At 41.7% G+C, this 20,507-nt stretch overlaps 1 protein-coding gene across 3 annotated transcripts in view; it reads right to left on the bottom strand.

Annotated features, from left to right (window-relative positions):
• The window catches only part of LOC122537828 (protein groucho-like), a 171,720-nt gene that overhangs the window by 49,378 nt on the left and 101,835 nt on the right, over window positions 1-20,507 (bottom strand). For all 3 annotated transcript variants that reach the window (XM_043671429.1, XM_043671430.1, XM_043671428.1), the window contains one exon: window positions 2,194-2,331. In XM_043671429.1, the coding sequence (XP_043527364.1) occupies window positions 2,194-2,331 (138 nt within the window). The remainder of the gene's footprint in view (window positions 1-2,193; window positions 2,332-20,507) is intronic.

Below are 20,507 nucleotides of genomic sequence, written 5' to 3'. Positions count from 1 at the left end.
AAAAAAAGGAAAAAGGAAAATATTGGCTTTCGTGTTCGCGCGACGTTTCAATTTGATGTGTGTTCGCAAAAATGCACAAGGAATCGCAGTCTAGATACGAGAAGAGACGCCCCGATACTCACGTGGAGAATTTCGATTCAGAACGTGTGTATGTACATAGCGCTTTTATTGTTCACTTTTTGCCCTAAATGCCGTGTATTTATATCGTGGCTATCCTTGAAAAATTTAAAAAGCCGGAGATTACCCTGCTAAATGCGCGATCCGTGTCGTAGAAATATTTCAGTCACGTATTTACGGATAACGTATCGGTAATTGCTGTTATATCGATCGGCTAATGCTCTGGGTCGTAAATATTGAAAATTGGATATGAAAATTAGAGACACTTTGTGCGAAACGCAAACACGCAAAATACGATATATATATATATATATATATATATATATATATATATATATATATATATATATATAGATAGATAGATAGATAGATAGATAAAACACAGATAAAACAGACAGACAGACAGACAGAAAGAGAAGGAGAGAGTGTCAAATATTTCATAAAACAAGTACCCACCCCGTGATGAACGGGATATGAATCAAACGTTATTCGATATTCATAAAGGTTTGCTTTAAAACTGAAAGCCCATAAACCCTCGAACAGCCAGCCAGCCCCCATATATACATACATATATGTATCTCGTATATATACCTGTATGTATCTCGTATATATTGGCGAACGTGAAATCTTGCCCGACAATAAACTAAAGTTTGACACCGACCGACGAATAACAACGACACCGGCGATCGTTGACTAATAAAACGCGTAATTGCGACGAATAACTTTATTCGTCTCGTTGGCGACAAATTTCGCCTGGGCTCGTAACAAATTTCACGGTGCGATCGTTTTGCTCCCGGTGTAGTGGTGATCCGCCTCTCTCTCTCTCTCTCTCTCTCTCTTCTATTCGCCCTGCAATCGTTTTCAATTCAGAAATTTATCTGTCCATCGTTTCGATAACTCTGCGCAATGAAAATAACAACCGATCGCGCTAGAGAAAGAAAAAAAAAAACAGACAGCGAAAGATTAAAAGAGAGAGAGAAAGAGAGACAAAAAGCAACGAAAAACGAAAAAAAAAAAAAATACATTCCACCGGCGTGTCCACAAATCATTTTCGGGCGGCGATATCGATTCGCGAGCGTGGCGCAACAAAAATTGATTTCCCATTTGGAGAAACGACGAGATCGTTTCAATTTCGATCGTCCGTGAGAAATTTCGGCTCGTCTCGTCCCTCGATTTGTTTGTTGTTCCCTGTTCGTCGATCGCGTTTAATAATTAATTAGCAGATCCCGACGCTATTGGCAACGATTGCTGGATAGTTTCGGCGGCAAATACAAATGTCACGTCACACGATGCGCATATATGCGCCGATATACTGTTTGTAAGTTTAATCGTGGAGACCGAATCGTGTGGGGCGAAACCCCCGTGTACATCTGTATTTTCATATGTTGCGGTCCGTTTCTCTTTCATCCGCAATTATAATGCACGGTGATAAGCGAAATATAATCGAGCTTAATCTACGGTTTGTATTAATCGTTTACTATTATCGCTTCGCTTTGTTCCCCGTTCGTGAACGCGCGGCTTTCTGTCCCGCCGGTTCGAATCGAAACAATCTGTCCAATTTTGTTGGAATATTGCCCGAGAAAATTTACGCGATTTTACAATCTTTTTCATCGCGGTGTAAAATTTCGAATAAAATTAAATATCCATTGACATCTAACTGAAATCTTGATCGATCGTAACAGTTTAAAGGTCGTGGTTTGAAATTTTTCATTTAATCGAACTCTTTAATCTCGCTAATCTCCATCGGCAAGATTCAGTGATCCAACGTGAATCACCACGGCGGTTTGACCACAAAGGACTGATTTTACAAAGTCACACGAACTCCGTGAAATTTCGAAATGCTACGAAAAGAGACAAGGTTTTTATTGATAACACGTGATAGAACTAACACTCGGTGACACCGTGTACCGTCCCTCCAACGTGTTTCGAAACAACACCCACGAAATTTTCGCGCGCGCCCGTGTAAACTTACGAACATATGTACGCGCGTATCGACGGACGTGGACGTACGCGCGTTCACGACACGGCCGCGTGTATCACGTACGCGTGATTTATCTTCCATTGGCGTGCACTCACCCCGATAATGGCGTTGAGTTCGGTCATGGTCACTTGTTTGGCTCTGTCAACAGCGGTAGCGACTTGTTGTTGGTGTTCCTGGGAGAGGAACGGCAGGATCTGAGCAATTATGGCGTTTAACCTCTTCGCTATCTCTGTCTGAAAACAGAAAGGAGAAACGATCCTTATTAAAGGGTAAATGGTTTTACGGCTGATCGACGAGCCCGGGCTAGCTGGCTCGATCGTAATTGAACTCGGATAACGGATTGTCCTTTTCCCACTGCGCGTCACTCGCTTTTCTCTCTCTCTCTCTCTCTCTCTCTCTCTCTCCTCTCTCTATCTATCTATCTATCTATCTCTCTCTCTGTCTCTCTTCGTTTCTCGTGGCGCGTTATTCGAACACTGTATCAATCATCGAGCGTGACGTCGCTCGTATCGAACGCGTGTACATTACTTAATTCGAGTTTTATTGAGTTCGTTCTCGCTTTCTCGATTGATCGTCCGGCCGGTGATTTATATCGGTGGCTCTCGCGTCAATCTCGCGGCACGCGTATGGGAAACTGACCGTTATCGCAACGCGCACGCGAGAAAATTCGCAGGGGACGGGAGGAAATTAAATAGTTATAAAAATTAAATCGGTCGTAACCTCTGGTACGGTGTCCATTAATCGATACGCTGCGGCACCAGACAGATTTTCACGGACCCGATGAAACATTTTTATAACAGCATTGTGCAAATAAATTCGAAGGGGGACTTCAATCTGAATTAATCAGACATCGTAATTCAATTACGAAACTTAGTTGTCGGTATTAACAAAATATATGTTAAGTTAAAGAAGCGAACAAAGAAAATTCAAGTATCTTTCTAGAGAACAATTTCCTCTGAGACTTTGTTCATTTTTCTTTCGTCATTTTATTGAACTTTGAACATTAGAATATCTCGCGAGCAACTGAATAGTTGTATAATATTTCCTCGCAACGATGCAACACTTTCGAATATCCGGCAATTTTCCATCCAGAGTGCAAACGCTTTTGTTCCGCTTCCATCATTTAGAAAAAAATCTCCATACTTGTGTCTCGTAATAATTTTACCACGCTGTATCTGAAGGATACAACCGTCGGTATCGGAAAGAATGAACACGGAATTAAGAATCGAGTGGTTCGCCAGTTGTCCGGAACACTTGGCGGTTTTCCGGTGGAGTGACGCGCGACACGTGACTTCTCCAGCTCGTTGGGCGACCTTAATTTCCGGTCGATGTGATGGCAGATACAGGTAACGCCCGTTGGCATCGGTTGAGACGAAAATTGAGCCAATGAGAAAGAGAGAGAGAGAGAGACAGAGAGAAAGAGGTAGAGAGAGATAGGCCACGCTACCGCCGATTCAGCGTGGATTTAATTTAATCCCCGTCAGTCTGTTCTGGCCGGAGGGTGTCGTAAACACCCTCGACCGGTTATGGCACACCTGCATCTGTACTCGTTCTCCTCGTAAGGGTGCGTTAAGCCAGCCCTTACCATATTTGACGATCCACGTAAGCATCCAGGCGATCGCGGCTTCTTTTTGCCATAACGCGTTCCTCTTTTGCCAATATTCTGGCTGCGAACGATGAAGGAACGTGCTTGCTGAAGCGTGCAAGGTATTCCGGCCTCTGAATATCGGAATGTTCATTTATCGTTCCCGCAATATCGTAACGTAAAACACATCAAGCGAGCAAAAATATGATACGCATATTTTTGTTGTTTCTTCAATTTCGATATTTTAATTTTTCTCTTTTTTTTTTTCTGATAACTTTATGTTACGAGCTGATGTTTTTCGAATTAGAAAGAGGGCTGGAGTACCTGTTTGTATGAAAACAAAAGATATAACGTCGCAAGGTAAAAATCGTTAAAAATTTCAAGCATTTTGTACATATAAATGCGTAAATAATTCCAGAAAGAGAGAGAGAGAGAGAGAGAGAGAGAGAGAGAGAGAGAGTCAGCTTTCAATCTGAAACTCCAACGTTTCGAACACGTTGTCCCCCTCTCGTTAAATTCGCAGTTGTCGAGAAATTGAAAAAACTCTCATTGTTGATGCGTAAACGTATCTGTCGCCAGTTAATTATTTACAGAATTACCCTCTGCCCGTTATTTTCCACCTTATTCACCGGTGTTGTTAAAGCGTGATTAAAGCGATTTATCACTCGCGTTCATCTCGTTCCATATAATATTGTGTCCGTCTCGTTTCAGTTGTTCCTCCATCGTCGAATATTCCGAATTTTGCACGCGAGGCTCGCGTTTCACCGTGCTCGAATTTTAATCGGTTCCAACTTTAATGAAGCCGCCGCGTAATTGGGAATAATAATTCGATTAATGTATAATTGAACGCGCCACCGTCCCTCTCCCCCCCCTCCTCTCTCTCTTTCCCAACGGTGTTCCTAGCGAAATCGACAGGGTTCATTTCGCGTTAACGACGCGACAAATCGCCGATTTTACCCGATCCGATTGCACGGAAGATGTCCCGTTAATCACAAAACTCGCAAACTGAACGAGCTCGTCACTCACCGGCGAAACGACAGAACGTATAAAGTGGTAGAAAGATACAAATTAAAGATATTGTAAAATAACTATGAATTTATTAGTAAATTCATTTAGAAGTTTATATTGCAACTGTAAATTTATTTATTAGTAAGTTTATATTGTAAACGATAAATATTGTAAAATAACGCGTATATATCGTGAGAAAATTCTTTGAAGAAGAACCTTGGATCGTTTTAATTGCAATCGGTTTACACGTAAGAATCGAGTATTCCGCGTTGGTTTCATTTCATGCCCAACGATACAGATAATAGAACGTGTGGCTCGAAGAATTTGATCTTAAATTGCGTCATTAATCTTCTATTTTCGAAAAGATTTCACAAACCTTTAACTTATAATAAATGGCTCAACGTTTCGCAAGTATCCTAGAATTTTTCATGATTTTTCCTCCTGAATCTAGATCGACGAAAGAATTAAACGAGCCATTAAGTTTATTTAGACAGTTAAAATCCTCAGAGAAAAATTCTTCGTCGTTCTTATCACTCTGATAAACAAATTTCACGGTACGCGATAAAGACTGAAATGAAATGGAATGAAATGAAATGAAATGAAGCGAAATGAAGCGAAATGAAATGAAATGAAATGAAATGAAATTAAATAAAATAAAAATCTTGAAGGCGAATGCGCCCTGAGGAATTCATGCCACTTGACTCTTCACTACCCCAATTACGAAGGGTTGCGAGAGTGGCGACTCGACGCTGGCGACCCATTAAGCAGCGCCTGTGCGCCGTGCTTTCCGCGCGAACACCGAGCGTGCATGTAAACGAGAGGAGGAAGTGTCGCGGAAGCGGAAGAAGTGCAACTATTCGTCGCGCAACAAGAAGCAAAGCCATCCGGTGTCCGCCAACGATGCACGATTCCTCATTGTAACATACTTGTGACGTATAAACTGTTTAGCAACTACCCCTTCTGTCTGTCTCAATTTCTTTCATCGTTAGACTATTCCCTCTGTCTATCTTTTCTCTATCATCTCATCTTTGCAGAATATCTCAGTATTTTGTAGCAACCACCCCCATTGTATCCCATCTCTCTTCTCTTCTTTCTGTATCTCTTTACCCAGTCATCTCACCTCATCTTATACAATAAAATGTCTTGCAACAATTACCTCTCTACTCGGTTTTCTTTCTTTGTCTTTCTCTATCCAGTCCTTTTTACAGAATATATCGCAGCAACCATCCCTTGAATCTATCTTTCTCCACTTTTCTCTTTGTCCAGTTCTGCCTATCCCTGTTCTTTTCTTTCTCATTGTCCGTCAAAACCTCTCACCTCATCTTCAGAGTGTGCCTCGCAACAAACGGTAACGCGAGCAACGCGGCAACAGCCGTTTTCACTGCCGCTTAAATGAGCCCCGGATGCTAATTGAAATATCGCGGCCGCTAAAATTCTTGGCAAGTTTGCGTCGCCTCTCGAGCCCGCGAGCTGACGAACAGTATGAACGAAGCGAGCGGCCGGAAAGAAAGAGGACGAGGCAGAGAGACGGAGAGAGGGAGAGAGACAAGGCGGGCGAATTGTTTTAATTACCCGTCGCCCTCTCTGAGTGCTAGTCATTAGACCACTAATTATAACGTACGAGAGAATGAGCCGTACACCGAGCCGGTGAAACGCGAACCGGGGGAAACGCGATATTACGATTTTCGTTGCTTTGGCATAGATACGTACGTCCGTATAGTCGCGGAACGTGATACGGTGAACGTCATAAATTAACTCCTTCAGTTACCATTCTTGTATTTCGCTATCGCTCTGTGGCGGATACAACTGCGCACGGAGAATGGAATAAATATTTTCAGTAGACCGCGAATCCTTAACCTCTTGCGCTGGAATCACGTCGCCACGCACGTCGAGAATATCTGGCCCCAAATTGCAATATTTTCTCAGTTTTTAAGTATACTGATATTTGTAACAGTAAGTTTCAAAATCAGTTTTAAGTATATTGATAATATAACACAGGCAACCGCGAATCTTCAACCTCTTGCGCTGGAATCATGTCGCCACGCACGTCGACAATATCTGGCCCCAAATTGCAATATTTTGTCAGTTTTTAAGTACATTGATATTTGTAATAGTAAGTTTCAAAATCAGTTTTAAGTATATTGATAATATAACACAGGCAACCGCGAATTTCCAACCTCTTGCGCTGGAATCATGTCGCCACGCACGTTGAGAATATCTGGCCCAAAATTGCAATATTTTCTCAGTTTTTAAGTACATTGATATTTGTAATAGTAAGTTTCAAAATCAGTTTTAAGTATATTGATAATATAACACAGGCAACTGCGAATCTTCAACCTCTTGCGCTGGAATCATGTCGCCACGCACGTCGACAATATCTGGCCCCAAATTGCAATATTTTGTCAGTTTTTAAATACATTGATATTTTTAATAGTAAGTTTCGAAATCAGTTTTAAGTATATTGATAATATAACACAGGCAAAACAAGTAATAAATTTATTACTTCTTAGTAATTGGTATATCTAGAGATGAATTCAAAAAGAAGGCGAATTATTGTATACGGTTTGGTCACTCGTTATGGTCCGCGAACCAGTTTACCAGCGCAAGCGGTGAAGTATTCCCGAATTTTATAAAAGAAACGGTAAATTTGTTTTCCAAATTTGTATATGTTGCAGTGAATCGTCATTGTTTCTGATTTCTTATAAATATATACAAAATTCATAGTTTAATTAAGAATGAGTGGATTTCTCTTTTTCTGATTTTCCAAGTCACGTTTTTGATTTTACGACTAAGCTGTTAAAAGTAATTGAAGAAAGAGAAGTCAGAAACAGAAATTTGTCGCTTGCTTAAGATACTTCTGTACAATAATTTCGAAAACGTTACACGCACATCGCAAATTCTTGCACTTTGAAATTTTCCGAAAATGCAAGGTATTTTAATGCGACACCGTTGACAATAAAGAAATTAAGTAATCTCCGTTCCCAATCAGTTTCGTAAGACAGTTTTAATTCAAATTTTGGATTGAAATCTCTCCTTTGAAAAATTCTATCTTTCGAAAGCAACAAATATTCAAACAGTTTAGACAGAATCATTTTTCCAATAGCTTCTTTGCAAGCAAAATAACGATCCTCCGCGACTATACAACAAAAGAGACTATGCAACAAAAAGGAAAGAAAGAAAGAAAAACGAGAAAAGAACGAAATAAAAAACGGCAGAAAATCCGGTTATACTCCGTGGAAAGTAACAAATTTTTCATTTATCTCGTTATCCGATGGCCGTTTCTATTTAAAATCGGTTGGCTGGCAGGAAACAAAGGGAGCGCTCTCGTTACCATGTTCCACAGAAGCTTCTTCAAATTGCATTCTCGGTAGTTCGTCGCGTGCGAAATTCGCCTTTTAAATCGGGCCTTCAACCCGCGGGGAGCCAAATAGGGGACAACAAGCTCCGCGTTAATTCCAAGCGCGTTGATACAATTTCACGGCGCATAATCAAGCCGCCGGAGAGTTAAAAGGAGAGAGAATCCGACGCTCGGAGAAAAGGAATGGAAAAATTGCGTGCGAAGGGTGAGCCATCGGGGGTAAACGAAAGGGGGGGAGGGAGAGGAGAAAAAAGGGGACGAGAGAGAGAGAGAGAGAGAGAGAGAGAGACAGAGAGAGACAAAAGACCGGAGAGGACAGTACAAGACGTAATTGCGTTGCCAAGAAGTTTTCTCCGGCTGAAGAGGTAACCAAGGAAATAATGAATGGCGCTCGGATGCTTTAGCAGGCGCGCGCGAAGGAAAGGGTGAAGGGAATAAAAGGGGGGAAATAGAGATGGCCGGGTAAAAGGGACGGGGAGGGTGAGGGCGAGAGTTTCGGTGCTGCGAGCAGCAGGCTCTCTCATTGTCCCGGATTTCACACGGAAGAGATGAAAACCTTCTGCCCCGGGAATGAATTTTTCCCTACCGAGCCAAATTGGACCAAGAAGATTGCCAGCAGCCTGACCGGCTACGTGTCCCTTTTCCGTGTCGCGAGAAGACGCTTCCGCTCCGCAGATTGCCAACGAATCTCGTCTCCCCTGTGGAATCTGCGCCTTCGACAAAGGCTGATTTTTTTCTCTCTTTCTCTCTCTCTCTCTCTCTCTCTGTCTCTCTGTCTCTCTCATACGACGAATCGGTCTCGCAGATGTTTTACATCTTAATTGTAGTTTCCTGCTGCGAAGTCTTTCTTTTTTCAACGAAGCAATTGTTTTTATAATTTGTAAAATTGGTCGAGTAACGCTTTCTGCGCTTATTTCGATACGAGTTCTTCAATTTTTTTTGACTGTTGGAAGAATTAAGACACGGACCAAAACTGACGATTTGTCAAAGTCAATCTCTTGCAAAATTAATACAATATAATCATATAATAATATAAAGATACAATGTATAATAACAATAGATTAATATATTAACAGAGACTTTAAGTACAAAGTACGTCTTATATTTATTATTATTTAATTATATTGTGTGTATTCTACTTAATTTTTTAATTGCGTGTATGTATTGCAATATAATAATACAATATACTCTATATTACGTGATAATACAATATATCATCAATAGAGTTTTTACTATACAAAATACGCTTTATATTCATTGTACATGCAACAATTTACATGACATATTGCATATCATAAATATTTATTGTATATAATTTATGTTTATTATACAAATGTATAGTACTTGTTTTAAAATTTCTGAGCGGGGATGTACACATATATTCATTGATTTTGACCAATCAAGTACCATCCAAAACTATGTTATCCACAATTTTTATACCACGAACTCTCCCTTCCTACTTCTCTATATTCCATCCATTCCACAAACCAATCTATTGCACCCTAGAATGAAGATACGCGTGTAAGAATCTTGGTCTAGCCTTCAGTGATCGACTATGTTACCCCTCCTTTCGGTCCGCAGCAGCACACGGGATCGTGACACACAGAGACAAGGAGGCGGCGGGTGGCGTGGCTGGTAATATCAGAAAAGCCGCAAGAAGCTTTAGCAAAGTGGCTGCACTTCGCCCGATGCGCGCCTATGCTCGACTCTCTCGCGTTTCCACCGTCGACCCGTATTCATACGGTCTCATGCTGCGCGCGCGCGCGTGTGTGTGTCTGTATATGTACGTGTGTGTTGCAGCGTGTCGGAAAACCGGAGCGAAATAGGCGTTCTCGGCCCGTTTCCTATATAACTCTGCGCGGCCGTGGAGCGTCTAAAAGCTGGCAAGCAACATTCCCCGCATGAAAATGCAAAGCGACGAAGTGCCGCCGATAAAATTCCCCGCCTGTAAAACGGTGACGTGAACCGAATACTCTTCCGTCACCTACTTCTATTCTGCTTTCTACCCGTACCCGATCTCACCACCTCCCCGCACACCGCCGATACACACCCGATAATCTAATACAACCGCGGTTCCAACCAGGGAACATTCAGCAATCTCGATGATCCCTCCGCTTCGCCAGATAGGACGATCAGCCACGTCGACCGAATTTACGCTGATTCTCTCTCCTTGGTTTGACGGAGGGATGAAGTTTGGAGAGACGACTCGGGCCAATCTTTGGCCAATAAACGCGGTTTGTTACGGAATTTTTATACCTTTATAACTCTCAAATCTTGCCGAAGATTATCATTTTTACACTTTTCTCTCTCTCAAACATTATCAAACTACATCAACTTGGCTTCGTATTTTCCACTTAGGTATTAAAAGAGTTGTAATCAATCAATATAAACTATATTTATTTTATCATCACATTTATTGGTAAGTTGATTATTGGTCTTTTAGTACCGATCGAAAAATGCGATCTAAGCGAGAAATACCAAGCCAAATTGATGTAGTTTGGTAAGGTTTGAGAAAAAGAAGAATGTAAAAATGATTGTTCAGGTCTTTTTCAGTGCCGACTGAAAAAGTTGCGACCCAAACGAAAAAAATACCAAGCCAGTTTGATGTAGTTTGATAAGGTTTGAGGGAAAGAAAAGCATAAAAATGATAATCAGGAAATTCAGTTTGGCAAAGTCTGAGAAAAAGAAAAGTGTAAAAATGATTGTTTAAGTCTTTCAATGCCGACCGAAAAATTCGCGACCTAAGCGAAATTGATGTTTGACAAAGTTTGAGAAAAAGAAAACTACAAAAATAATAATCAGAAATAAAGGGAGAATAAATTAATGTAGCCAACAATGATATATCGCTGTTCGCCACTGCAATAATGTGTTTTCGTAAGAAGGTTTGAGTTGTTGGAGATTGTTTCATTACTCTGAGACGATCTTAAACGATCTCTGATGAGTTAAATAGAATATCCTTCAATTAAGAAAACAGTAAATAAATAACGAAAAAAGTTATTTGACACTCACGCCATACTCCGATTAATTAACTACAATTTGAATTTAAACTTCAGCCACGGTAAGCAGACGGTTGGAAGTAAATTTACGGCTCGTGTACTATTTCTGAAGCACCTGGTTTATGGTACCTGGGTGTTGCCAGCGTAGCGAGCAACTCCAACACAAACAGTCGTGCACCATCTCGGATTTTGTTATCATCATCTTTGTTGTTACGCCCGCGCGTGTTTGCTGGCCGAAAGCAATAACAAATATACTGCGCCTTGAGGCAACAAAGTTTACAGTCGCTCGAGTGAAAAGAACGTGGACCAAATAAAACATCGGACCACCGTCATGCGCAAAAATCATCTCGATCCTCGTTGGTTATTCGTCCAGCTGTTATTAGCATGCCGTTTTCCTCGCAATGACGATCAGAGAGAATATTATCATTTTATTCACGCGCATTATTCGTCTCAAATCATTCCGTTCTTTCCCTGAGAATTCGAACTTGGGAGAGAAACCCACGTGTGGGATAATGGCTCGTCAAGAGGTTCGAAAGCTTCGAGGATGAAAAATCCTATTTATAATCCGCGCGGTGCTTTCACGTGGGTCGTGATGACGCGCGATTCTCAACGCGTGGGAGAGGTCGTAAAAAGTCGTGCTAGTTACGAGTAAACTGTTTATGAAAGACAATAACGGGGCACTTTCCGGCAATAAAAAGCCGAGGAAATACGAGGGCAAGGAGAGCTCAGCGCCGGTATGAAACGATAAAAGACCGTGCGAGAGTTTCGGCTTTTATCGCGCGATCCGTCGGTGGTCGCTTCGATACTTATTCTGTCTTTCCAACTTTTATACCTGATATTTCAACGAGCGTGTATCGTCGACATCTTGTCGTTTCGTTTTATTCGGAACGGCGTTAACATTTTGGGAACGTGTCTTCAGGCATTACTTGTCATTTGAATTTGATTTACGATCTCGAATCTCTTTCTCTCTCTCTCTCTCTCTCTCTCTCTCTTTCTCTCTTTGGCGAATGAGATTATGCTGTGTATTCGTTTTACAATAAATTATGGACAATAAATTACATCCATTGTATCTATATATTGAAACATTCTCTGAACTGTAAATTATTCGACATAAATGGGTCAATACCTTTTTTTATGGAGCATAATAAGCTGCATCGATTGACGCATAAAAAAAAAAGTAGGCTTCCACTTAAAGAAACAGAGTAGCCTTCACATGACGATTTTGAAACCTTGATCGCTACTGTTTTTCATAACAAAAAATTTTTATATGGAAATGATGTCAATAATCTTTTTTGCGAATGGATGTGTGAACGTCGTGCGAAGGTTGACTCTGTTTCTTTAAATGGAAGCTTACATTTTTTTATCATTGCACCAATCATTGCAATGACGCAGTTTATTTTTTATCCTCTGTAACAAAAAGTATTGACTTATTTGTGTCGAAGAATTTACAGCTCAGAAAATGTTTTCGAATTCAGGTGAAAATATTCGTGCAACTTTCTGCAATAAAGTTTTCTTTCTTAACGTTGTAACTGTGAAAGGTAGACATTGTTCTAACTGAAAGAAACTATTTCAGAAAGTGTTCTAGAATGTTAAATATTTTGCATCATACGTCATACACAATGTTGATTCACACCGGTGTCGAATGCACTTTATTTAACCTTTCAAACTCGTACGTCACGCTGGAAGCGACAATACAAATTTGCAACAAAAATTTGGAAATTAATATTTTAAAAATGATCGCAGAATATAAATTGCATTGCAACAATAACAAATAAATGGAAAGACATTGAATCTTACCGTTGTACGTTCCCTTGAAATAGATACAAACGGACGCTCAACGATATTGGAAACAAACCGAGTTCAAAGGGTTAAGGAAACATCAACATGGAACAGAACTTAGAACGTAATTCGAAGAATTAATTACACCTGTTGCAAATTACAAAACCATCTCCATTTTCAGGCTCGTTTAAAAATAAATCTTCAAAGTCATTTCTCTCCTCTCTTTGCGTCCGCGCAATTCCAGATTCTTCAACTTCTTCCGAGAGGTTCACGAGGTTGACGTTTCCCTGGAGCATCAATCAGCGGAAAGGCGACGCGAGAAGGGTGGGAGAGAAAGGACAGGACACGGACGAGGAGATACAGCGTGACGCACTTGGAAATGTTTAATTGAAGAGTCAGCAACAGCAGCGGGAACAGCAGGAGCAGCGGGACCGGGTTATAATCGCGGGCGGAAAGTTTGCTGGAGAACGATGGCACGTTCAGCTCGATATGCTAGACAGGGAGAGAGAGAGACAGAGACAGAGACAGAGACAGAGAGAGAGAGAGAGAGTGAGTGAATGAGTTGGGAAAGCGAGTGAGCGCCGCTAAAACGGCCCGTTACTCGCACTAACGAGTAAACCAGTAGTTGCTCGTCGGACTTTGCCGGTATTATGCTACACGAGCAAATAAACCGGCGTGTTCGGCTAACTCCCTGGTTTCTGGTAAGCCCCTATACACTGGCTGCACTCGCTGTAAAGCCCGGCTAACGTCCGCGTGATTGCAATATTCCGCGGCTTGTGGAGTGCGCCGGATGCACGAAGAGGCGCTCGCTCGCGCCGTGTTTCCGCGTCGGTCTGCACACACACACACCCCCACGACGTCTCGCCACCGCGTTAAGGTGTCCACCGTCCCCTGCCGTCGCCGTTTCCACGCACGATGCACGAACGACGCTGAAAACTCATTGTCCGCTGCGCCGGGTTCGTCCGACCCCGGCGAAAGTTAAATTTAATCGAGTCGCGCCTGGCGAGAATTCCGTGGCGTTGGAGTCGCGGTTTGCCCGGAGGAGGAAATCGAGGTTCGGCGCGTGTAACTGGAGCGTGCAATCGAGAGGATACGCTTGAAATCAGACTGAAGGCCGACTGAATGAAAAAAAGGCGGAACACATTTTCAATTCTTCGTAATTTCGTTAATTCGCATTTCCTTCACTTTGATTCGTTTTATTATATATTAGAATACGGTAATCACACGGCAGATATACAGGGTGATTCGTGTAACTTGCATGGAAATAATGTTTAAATCACGCGTATAATGAAAAATTGTTTGACATGAAAGTTGTGTCTTTTTCTTTTGAACCCGCCGGTATGATATCACTGGATAGAAATTATTAAGAAGTAATAAACTTATCGTTTGTTTTGCCCGGGTTGACATTTAAATGTCAACTTGAAACTGAGAAAATGTTGCAATTTGGGAGAAAAAATTCTCGACGTGCGTGGCAAGAGATTAGAAGAGCCAAAATATGGCGTATCAATTCTTTGTGTGTGTCGGAGAGTTTTGAAATTGTCAAGATCATCTTTATTTTTTTTTTAATATCGAAAGAATGTTATATAAATTCCAAGTAAAAATTGGTCCTAAATCTAACGGTGTGCGTTATGTAAATCACCCTGTATGATATGCAAAATAATGGTTCCAGTCTTTAAGCTTTTGAAAAAGCAAGAATTACACGCGGATTTTCTTAATCCCCTACGTTGCTCGTGGATCAACTGTATTCGAAATTTATTTAAAATTGTACCTAAAACATAAACGAGAAATTGGAGCGCTTTGGAAGAAAATAAATTAGTCACGGTATGATTAGAAATTCACCCTCGATTCTGTTTAGAAATCCACCCAGATGAAATCAACCCATTCGCGATCCTTGATTCTTCTTTTGCTCTGCGGACACATAATTACGAATCTGGTCGAATTGATAACAAGTAGGACAGATCGCATTAACGACAGATAAGAACATCGCGATACATCTCGAAAGGGTGAAATTAATCAGAAACACGGTGGCAACTTTGATATTCGTTTGACGATATAATTTTACAATAACTCTCAATGTTGTTCCTCCCGAGAACTTCGTTCAGCACCTTCGATTCGTTTCTGCACGAGGAATTACTATCGTCTGAATCGCACGGCTATCGCAGGGGTAACTTGAAACAGGGGTAGTTAAATTGGAAGTGAAACGAGGAGGGTGAAATTTTCTCTTCGAGATAAACGCTCGTGCGCGCGATCGCGACAGATTTAAAGTATGGTTACAAACGTGATCGGAACGGCGGGGAGGTGGGGAGGTGGGGGTGGGAATGGATTTATATCGTGCCGGTCGAACTCGGTGCACCGAAACGGAAGTGTAGTCTAGTTGGACGGTTATCAAATGAAAGCGCAGCCGGGGAATCGATGTTTAGCAGATTTGGAACATTGTCAGTTTGGAGCGTAGTCAAATCGGAATGCAATCAATTCCGTGCGGCAGTGAGATCGAAATGCAGCGAATTTGAAGGGTGGTTGAATCAAAACGCGGCTAATTAAATGCATAGTCGAGTCGGAACGAGATCCGGATCCGGATCCACCGGTAGTCGAATCGAAACGTTCCCGGGGCCCGAATGAAGTTAATTTGGAACAAAGTCAAGTTTGAATTTAGTCGAGTCGAAAAATAGACACTCTAAACTCGTTGATCTCGTCTGGCGCACGACACGTGCACGGTGTCTGTCACAGAAATAATCCAACGACGTGACTCGATGATCTTAATTGTTACGCTCCGTGTTTCCGGAGTAAATGTTTTCGAATAATTGAGGGGACCTCTTGGAACAGCAAGCTCCGATAAAAATATTCCATTTGACTGTTTATCTCGCGTGGCTTTCTCGAACATCAAATTGCAGACAATTGCAAAATTGCGCAGACTGGTTACAAAAATGTTTAAACCGAGATATTCTTTCGAAAACATTGAATTAAGACTCGTCAAACTTTCGAAACGAATGTTGTTCGAAATTTTGTTCAATAATTAAACGATCGTTTAGGATTACGAGAAAAGATAGTTGGAGACTGCAAAAATTTTAGTTGGGATTGTCAAAAAAAAAAAAAAAAAAAAAAACGCGTTAATTATTCGACGCAAGCTATATCGTTTCGAGTTTCTGAGTAACGCCGGATGCCATATCCCCGGCGTGTATATCGAAAACACGCGGACGATGATATTTTTTTTCCTGCCCCCGCTCCCATTTTTTTCGTGGAAAAATTTTAAATTGGAATCGAAATGATAAAGTGAATAGCGTGCGCGCACGGATGCACAGTTGTGCAACGGGTTTACGATAAAACGGGGGATACAGGATCCGCTGAAAACTCGTCGCCCATTGTGCTCGTTCGCCGCACCGAAAGTTAGGTTTAATCAATTTAGCTTTCTGTAACCAATGCTCGTTCTGCTGCGAACTTCTGCGCGCCGGCAGCGCGCGCGCTCGCGTTACGGAAAGGACAAATGAATTGTTGGTACAATGTGGAAATTCTGTTTGACTCGCTTTTTCGATGGAGTAAAAACGACAGAGAGTGAGAGAGAAAGGAGGGAGGAGGTGGGTCGACGAGCGCGGGACACGTTCGCTGAAATTATTAAAATAAATCTTTTCCCTCCGTCCGGGGCTTTCAGACTCTTCTGCGCGCGGCGTGGAAAATGTTTGACGTTTAACGTGATTGCAATTGTTACCAAAGAGATACCACGCTTTTTTTCGTGTTTAATTTACAATTAGAGGCGAATAGGGATCGGATTAATTTCTCGATTTCTCTACGAGAGAGTGACGTGTGCAACGTGTGCAAGCTCTAAGTTATATTCGGAAAAGCGGATGATGTTTCGCGTCGTCGTCGAACTGCCGACATTTATGCAAATCTGTACTTTCAGGAATTTAAAAAAAAAAAAAAAAGAAACAAACCGTAGGTGGACTGTTATTTTAATTGTACAAGTTCTCCGCGCAAAATGCGTAAAAATCCGAATGCAGCCCGATCAATACGCAGTTTCGCAGTTTTCAATTTATAGAGATGATAAATGCGGCTCCTGATTGAATCGTGGATTACCAGTCTGAACGATATCTCCTCTGTGATAACATTTGATAAGTACTGACGAATTTGGCAATGAAATAGGCAAACAAAATTTTTTTAGAAAACTTTAAACTCCATCCAGCTGCAAAATTGCAAAATTTTACGATATAAAAAGAACAATTTCGGAAGAAGAAATATCTGAAGACAGTCGTTTGAGACAATTGACACTCATTGGAATAATTCACATAACTGAACATTTGTATATTACACTTGCTCTGGTAAACCTGTAATGCACGTTGATGATTGCTTTAAATTTAAGCAACGTTGGAAAAATATGATCGAAAAAAATTTGAATGATTATTTCCAATGCTGTATCACCTTGTTTATTCGAACTGATGACGCTTAGTAAATAAATTGCTAAATAATAATTGGTACATAGAGGTATAATAGATGGTACAAAGAGGTTTGTCGAGGACAAAGGGTTAAAATCGATTTCTTTTCAGTCTGTTTACGGTTTTAGTAATTGCAATAGGTAATCACTTGAATGGGCAAACAGGGAAATCTGAAATACTGTGCTAACATTTGTGCTCGTCAATTCAAGAGTGGCGTAAACATATGCATGTATTCAGACAAGGAAAATCGAGATAATTATTTGTTTAAAATAATTTCCTGCCTTCCAAAGTCTTTACATCGTACAAGCATACTTGTGATTCTTTCATTCCCAAAGTGTTTGTCAGACTGTCTAAAATTTTCTGTCAAATTTTATTTTTTGTAATATCCTGACACAACTGAACGAAAAAAAGTGTCACCCAGGTATTTGAATGAATCAAACTGCGGAATAACAAACGTGCCCAGAATTGAAGGAAGCGAGGATATACATCCGTAGTGTGAGAATCTATCGGATTAACAAACACGGACGAACGATACGCGAGAGAGACTCGTTCCTCGCGAAACCGAGTTAATTGCAGAAATCCGCGGATTTTTACGTAAAACCAGCGAACCGCGAACGCGTTAACGTAGGAAGCAACAACAAAGCTTCCTTACGGAACGATCCGCGAATATCGCGATGTAGAAAACCGTCCGTTATCCGTAAGGCGCTACAACGCCGGATGATGTTCATTGTGCGCGTTCGTTTCCCGTGTCGGTAAACTGGATCTAATCAGCTCCTGGAGCTAATCACCTTGTTTTTCGTTTTCATTCGCGCCGCGGAGAGAATAATAATAAACCCCGGGTTGCATCGCGATGCGAATGATTAATGCTTTATCTATTATCTGGCTCGTTGCGCGGCGGAACGCACACGCGAGGACCGGTAGAAAGTTCAAGCGCTTGATTAATGCGCCGAGGAAGGCCGGGGTTACGCGAGCGGAAAGGACGAAGGAAATTTATATACGCGAAGCGCGGAGAATACGAAGACGAGAGTACGAAGAGCGTCTCGGAGATTTCACTTTGCAATTTCTCCGGCCGGACGCGATCGACTCCATCAGACTCGATCTTAAACTTGATCGATCTACTCGGGAAGCGCCGATACCGCGTAACGAGATACATACATACTCTGTGTAAACGCGGAATAATTCCCACGTTTATTTTACACGAAAAATGAAATTTCACGTTCCCCGTGTGTATTGCGGCTGGCATTACCGGCATAGGTGATCAATCATGAAGCGAAATCGGTGTTTACGCATTTTTCTATCTGAGAACGCGAGCCGCGCGAAATCTCACGGCCATCGTAGTAGATTAACTTCGAATGGGCCAAGATGATAAGGAGAAAGAGATCGTCCCACGTTACGACAAATTTCCTACTCTTCCATTATATCGTGCTTAGGATATTGACTTTTATTTTATTCCTAACGTATATTATTGCTATATACACGTTAACATCACTTTCCCTTTTCAAACGAAGCAATCTTTTTACAATCTCCGCTGATTGATGAACGATGGGTAAAGGATTGATTAATATTTGCCAATTTGCTGATCGAATTTTTCCACTAAACCTATGGAATTGTCACTATAGTCGCCTTAATGAAGGAAAACAAACGACGCGAGACCATCGTCGATAGATAAAAAAAAACACCAACAGATATCAAACAAAGCAAAAGGTAACCGCCCGCTGGACGAAAAAGAGAAAAAAAAAGAACGAGAGAGGGACAAAAAAAAAAAAAAACAGTCGGCAACGCTGTCATGCGTGACGAATATACGTGTTGGCGATTTATGGAGAGAATTGCGGCGATGCAGGCAGCGCGGCTAGTCGCGCCGAAAATTGCTCGTATAAATATTAGAGCTCGCCATTGTCATTCGGTTAATTTTCCGCGGTGTTGGTTGTACCGCGTCAGAAAAGAGGATGGGGGGTTGGCGCTGGTACCGGCGAAACAGAGGGTGGACGGAGGGAAAAAACACAGATATCCCTACCAGCCGCCACCCCCCGCCTGCTCGATGGAATTTTATGCGCTTCGCGCTTTCAATGCAACGCGCACGTGGTCCGCAGCCGCATTTTCGTTGCATCAACCCCCCCGCTCTCATCCTTCTCGCGAGGTTCACCCTTATACGCGCGTCACCTCGATGCCGCGACAGGCAACACCACCGATAAACCAATACGCACACGTACACAAATATACACGCACATATATATATGTATACATTTATATCTACGAGTACACAGTACGAGTACGAGCGAATTGAAAAAAAAAAAAAAAAAAAAAATAGCACGGAGCGAGCAACGATTCGCGTAACGTCGACTACGACGCGGCCGCGTCGAATAATGCCCGGGCTGCTGCTGGTAAACGAGTTATCGGGACAAAAGTTACAACTGTTACGAACGCGGTTTGAACCGCGACAATGGATCGACGCCGAGCTCCGGGCCAAAATAATTGCTGGTCCCACGCGATCCTGCATTAACTTGCCACCATCGCCGCCTATTCTACGCTCTCCCACCCCACCCGACCCCTCCGGGATTTCTGCAAAATGATTGTTTTCGTAGCGGCGAGTTTCGGTTGTTCTCAGATAATTAAGTTAACGAGCTTCCGCGTAACGAGCAGACACCGAGCGGAGAAACGGTGGTGAAGGAGTGAGGGGATGTTCCGTTTCGCAGAGATTTTCCGCGCGTTGATCACAAGATCGCAAGATGGACACTTGGTTCCTTCTCGCGAAGGATATCCTGCATTCCTGTACGAGAGTTGCAGTGATATGACAGTTGGATAAAATTGGGTGTTTCGTAACTTGTGGGACTCACTTCGAGAGCTGATTGTACGCCTAAAAATAATGAAGAAAAAGTCATATAAATATATGTCCTATCTGTCTTCATTTTATGAGATATAATGAATTTTCTGTTTTCATTACTTTCACAAAAGATGCTCGAAATGATCAGCTTGCATTTGAAGACAAGCCTGCACGCATCTTGTCATTCATCTGGTTACTTTCTCTCTATCATTCCTCGTGTTTCTCGAATTTGTCGCAAGCCTTGCTCTATTCTATTTCGTAGTATTTCAGCATGTTCAATCGATGTTGCGTATACAATAGATTTTAAATGTCTCCACAAATGAAAATCTAATGGATTCAAATCCGGAAAACGAGCAGGCCATGCAATAGGACCTCCACGACCAATCCATTTATTTGCAAAGTGTTGATTTAAAAATTGCCTAGCCACTCGGCTAAAAT

This window comes from Frieseomelitta varia, unplaced genomic scaffold (genome assembly GCF_011392965.1).
Source record: "Frieseomelitta varia isolate USP_RPSP 00005682 unplaced genomic scaffold, Fvar_1.2 scaffold_933, whole genome shotgun sequence".
NCBI lineage: Eukaryota > Metazoa > Arthropoda > Insecta > Hymenoptera > Apidae > Frieseomelitta > Frieseomelitta varia.
Note: the sequence above shows the minus strand (reverse complement) of the source record. Positions and strands in the feature narration are given on the sequence as shown.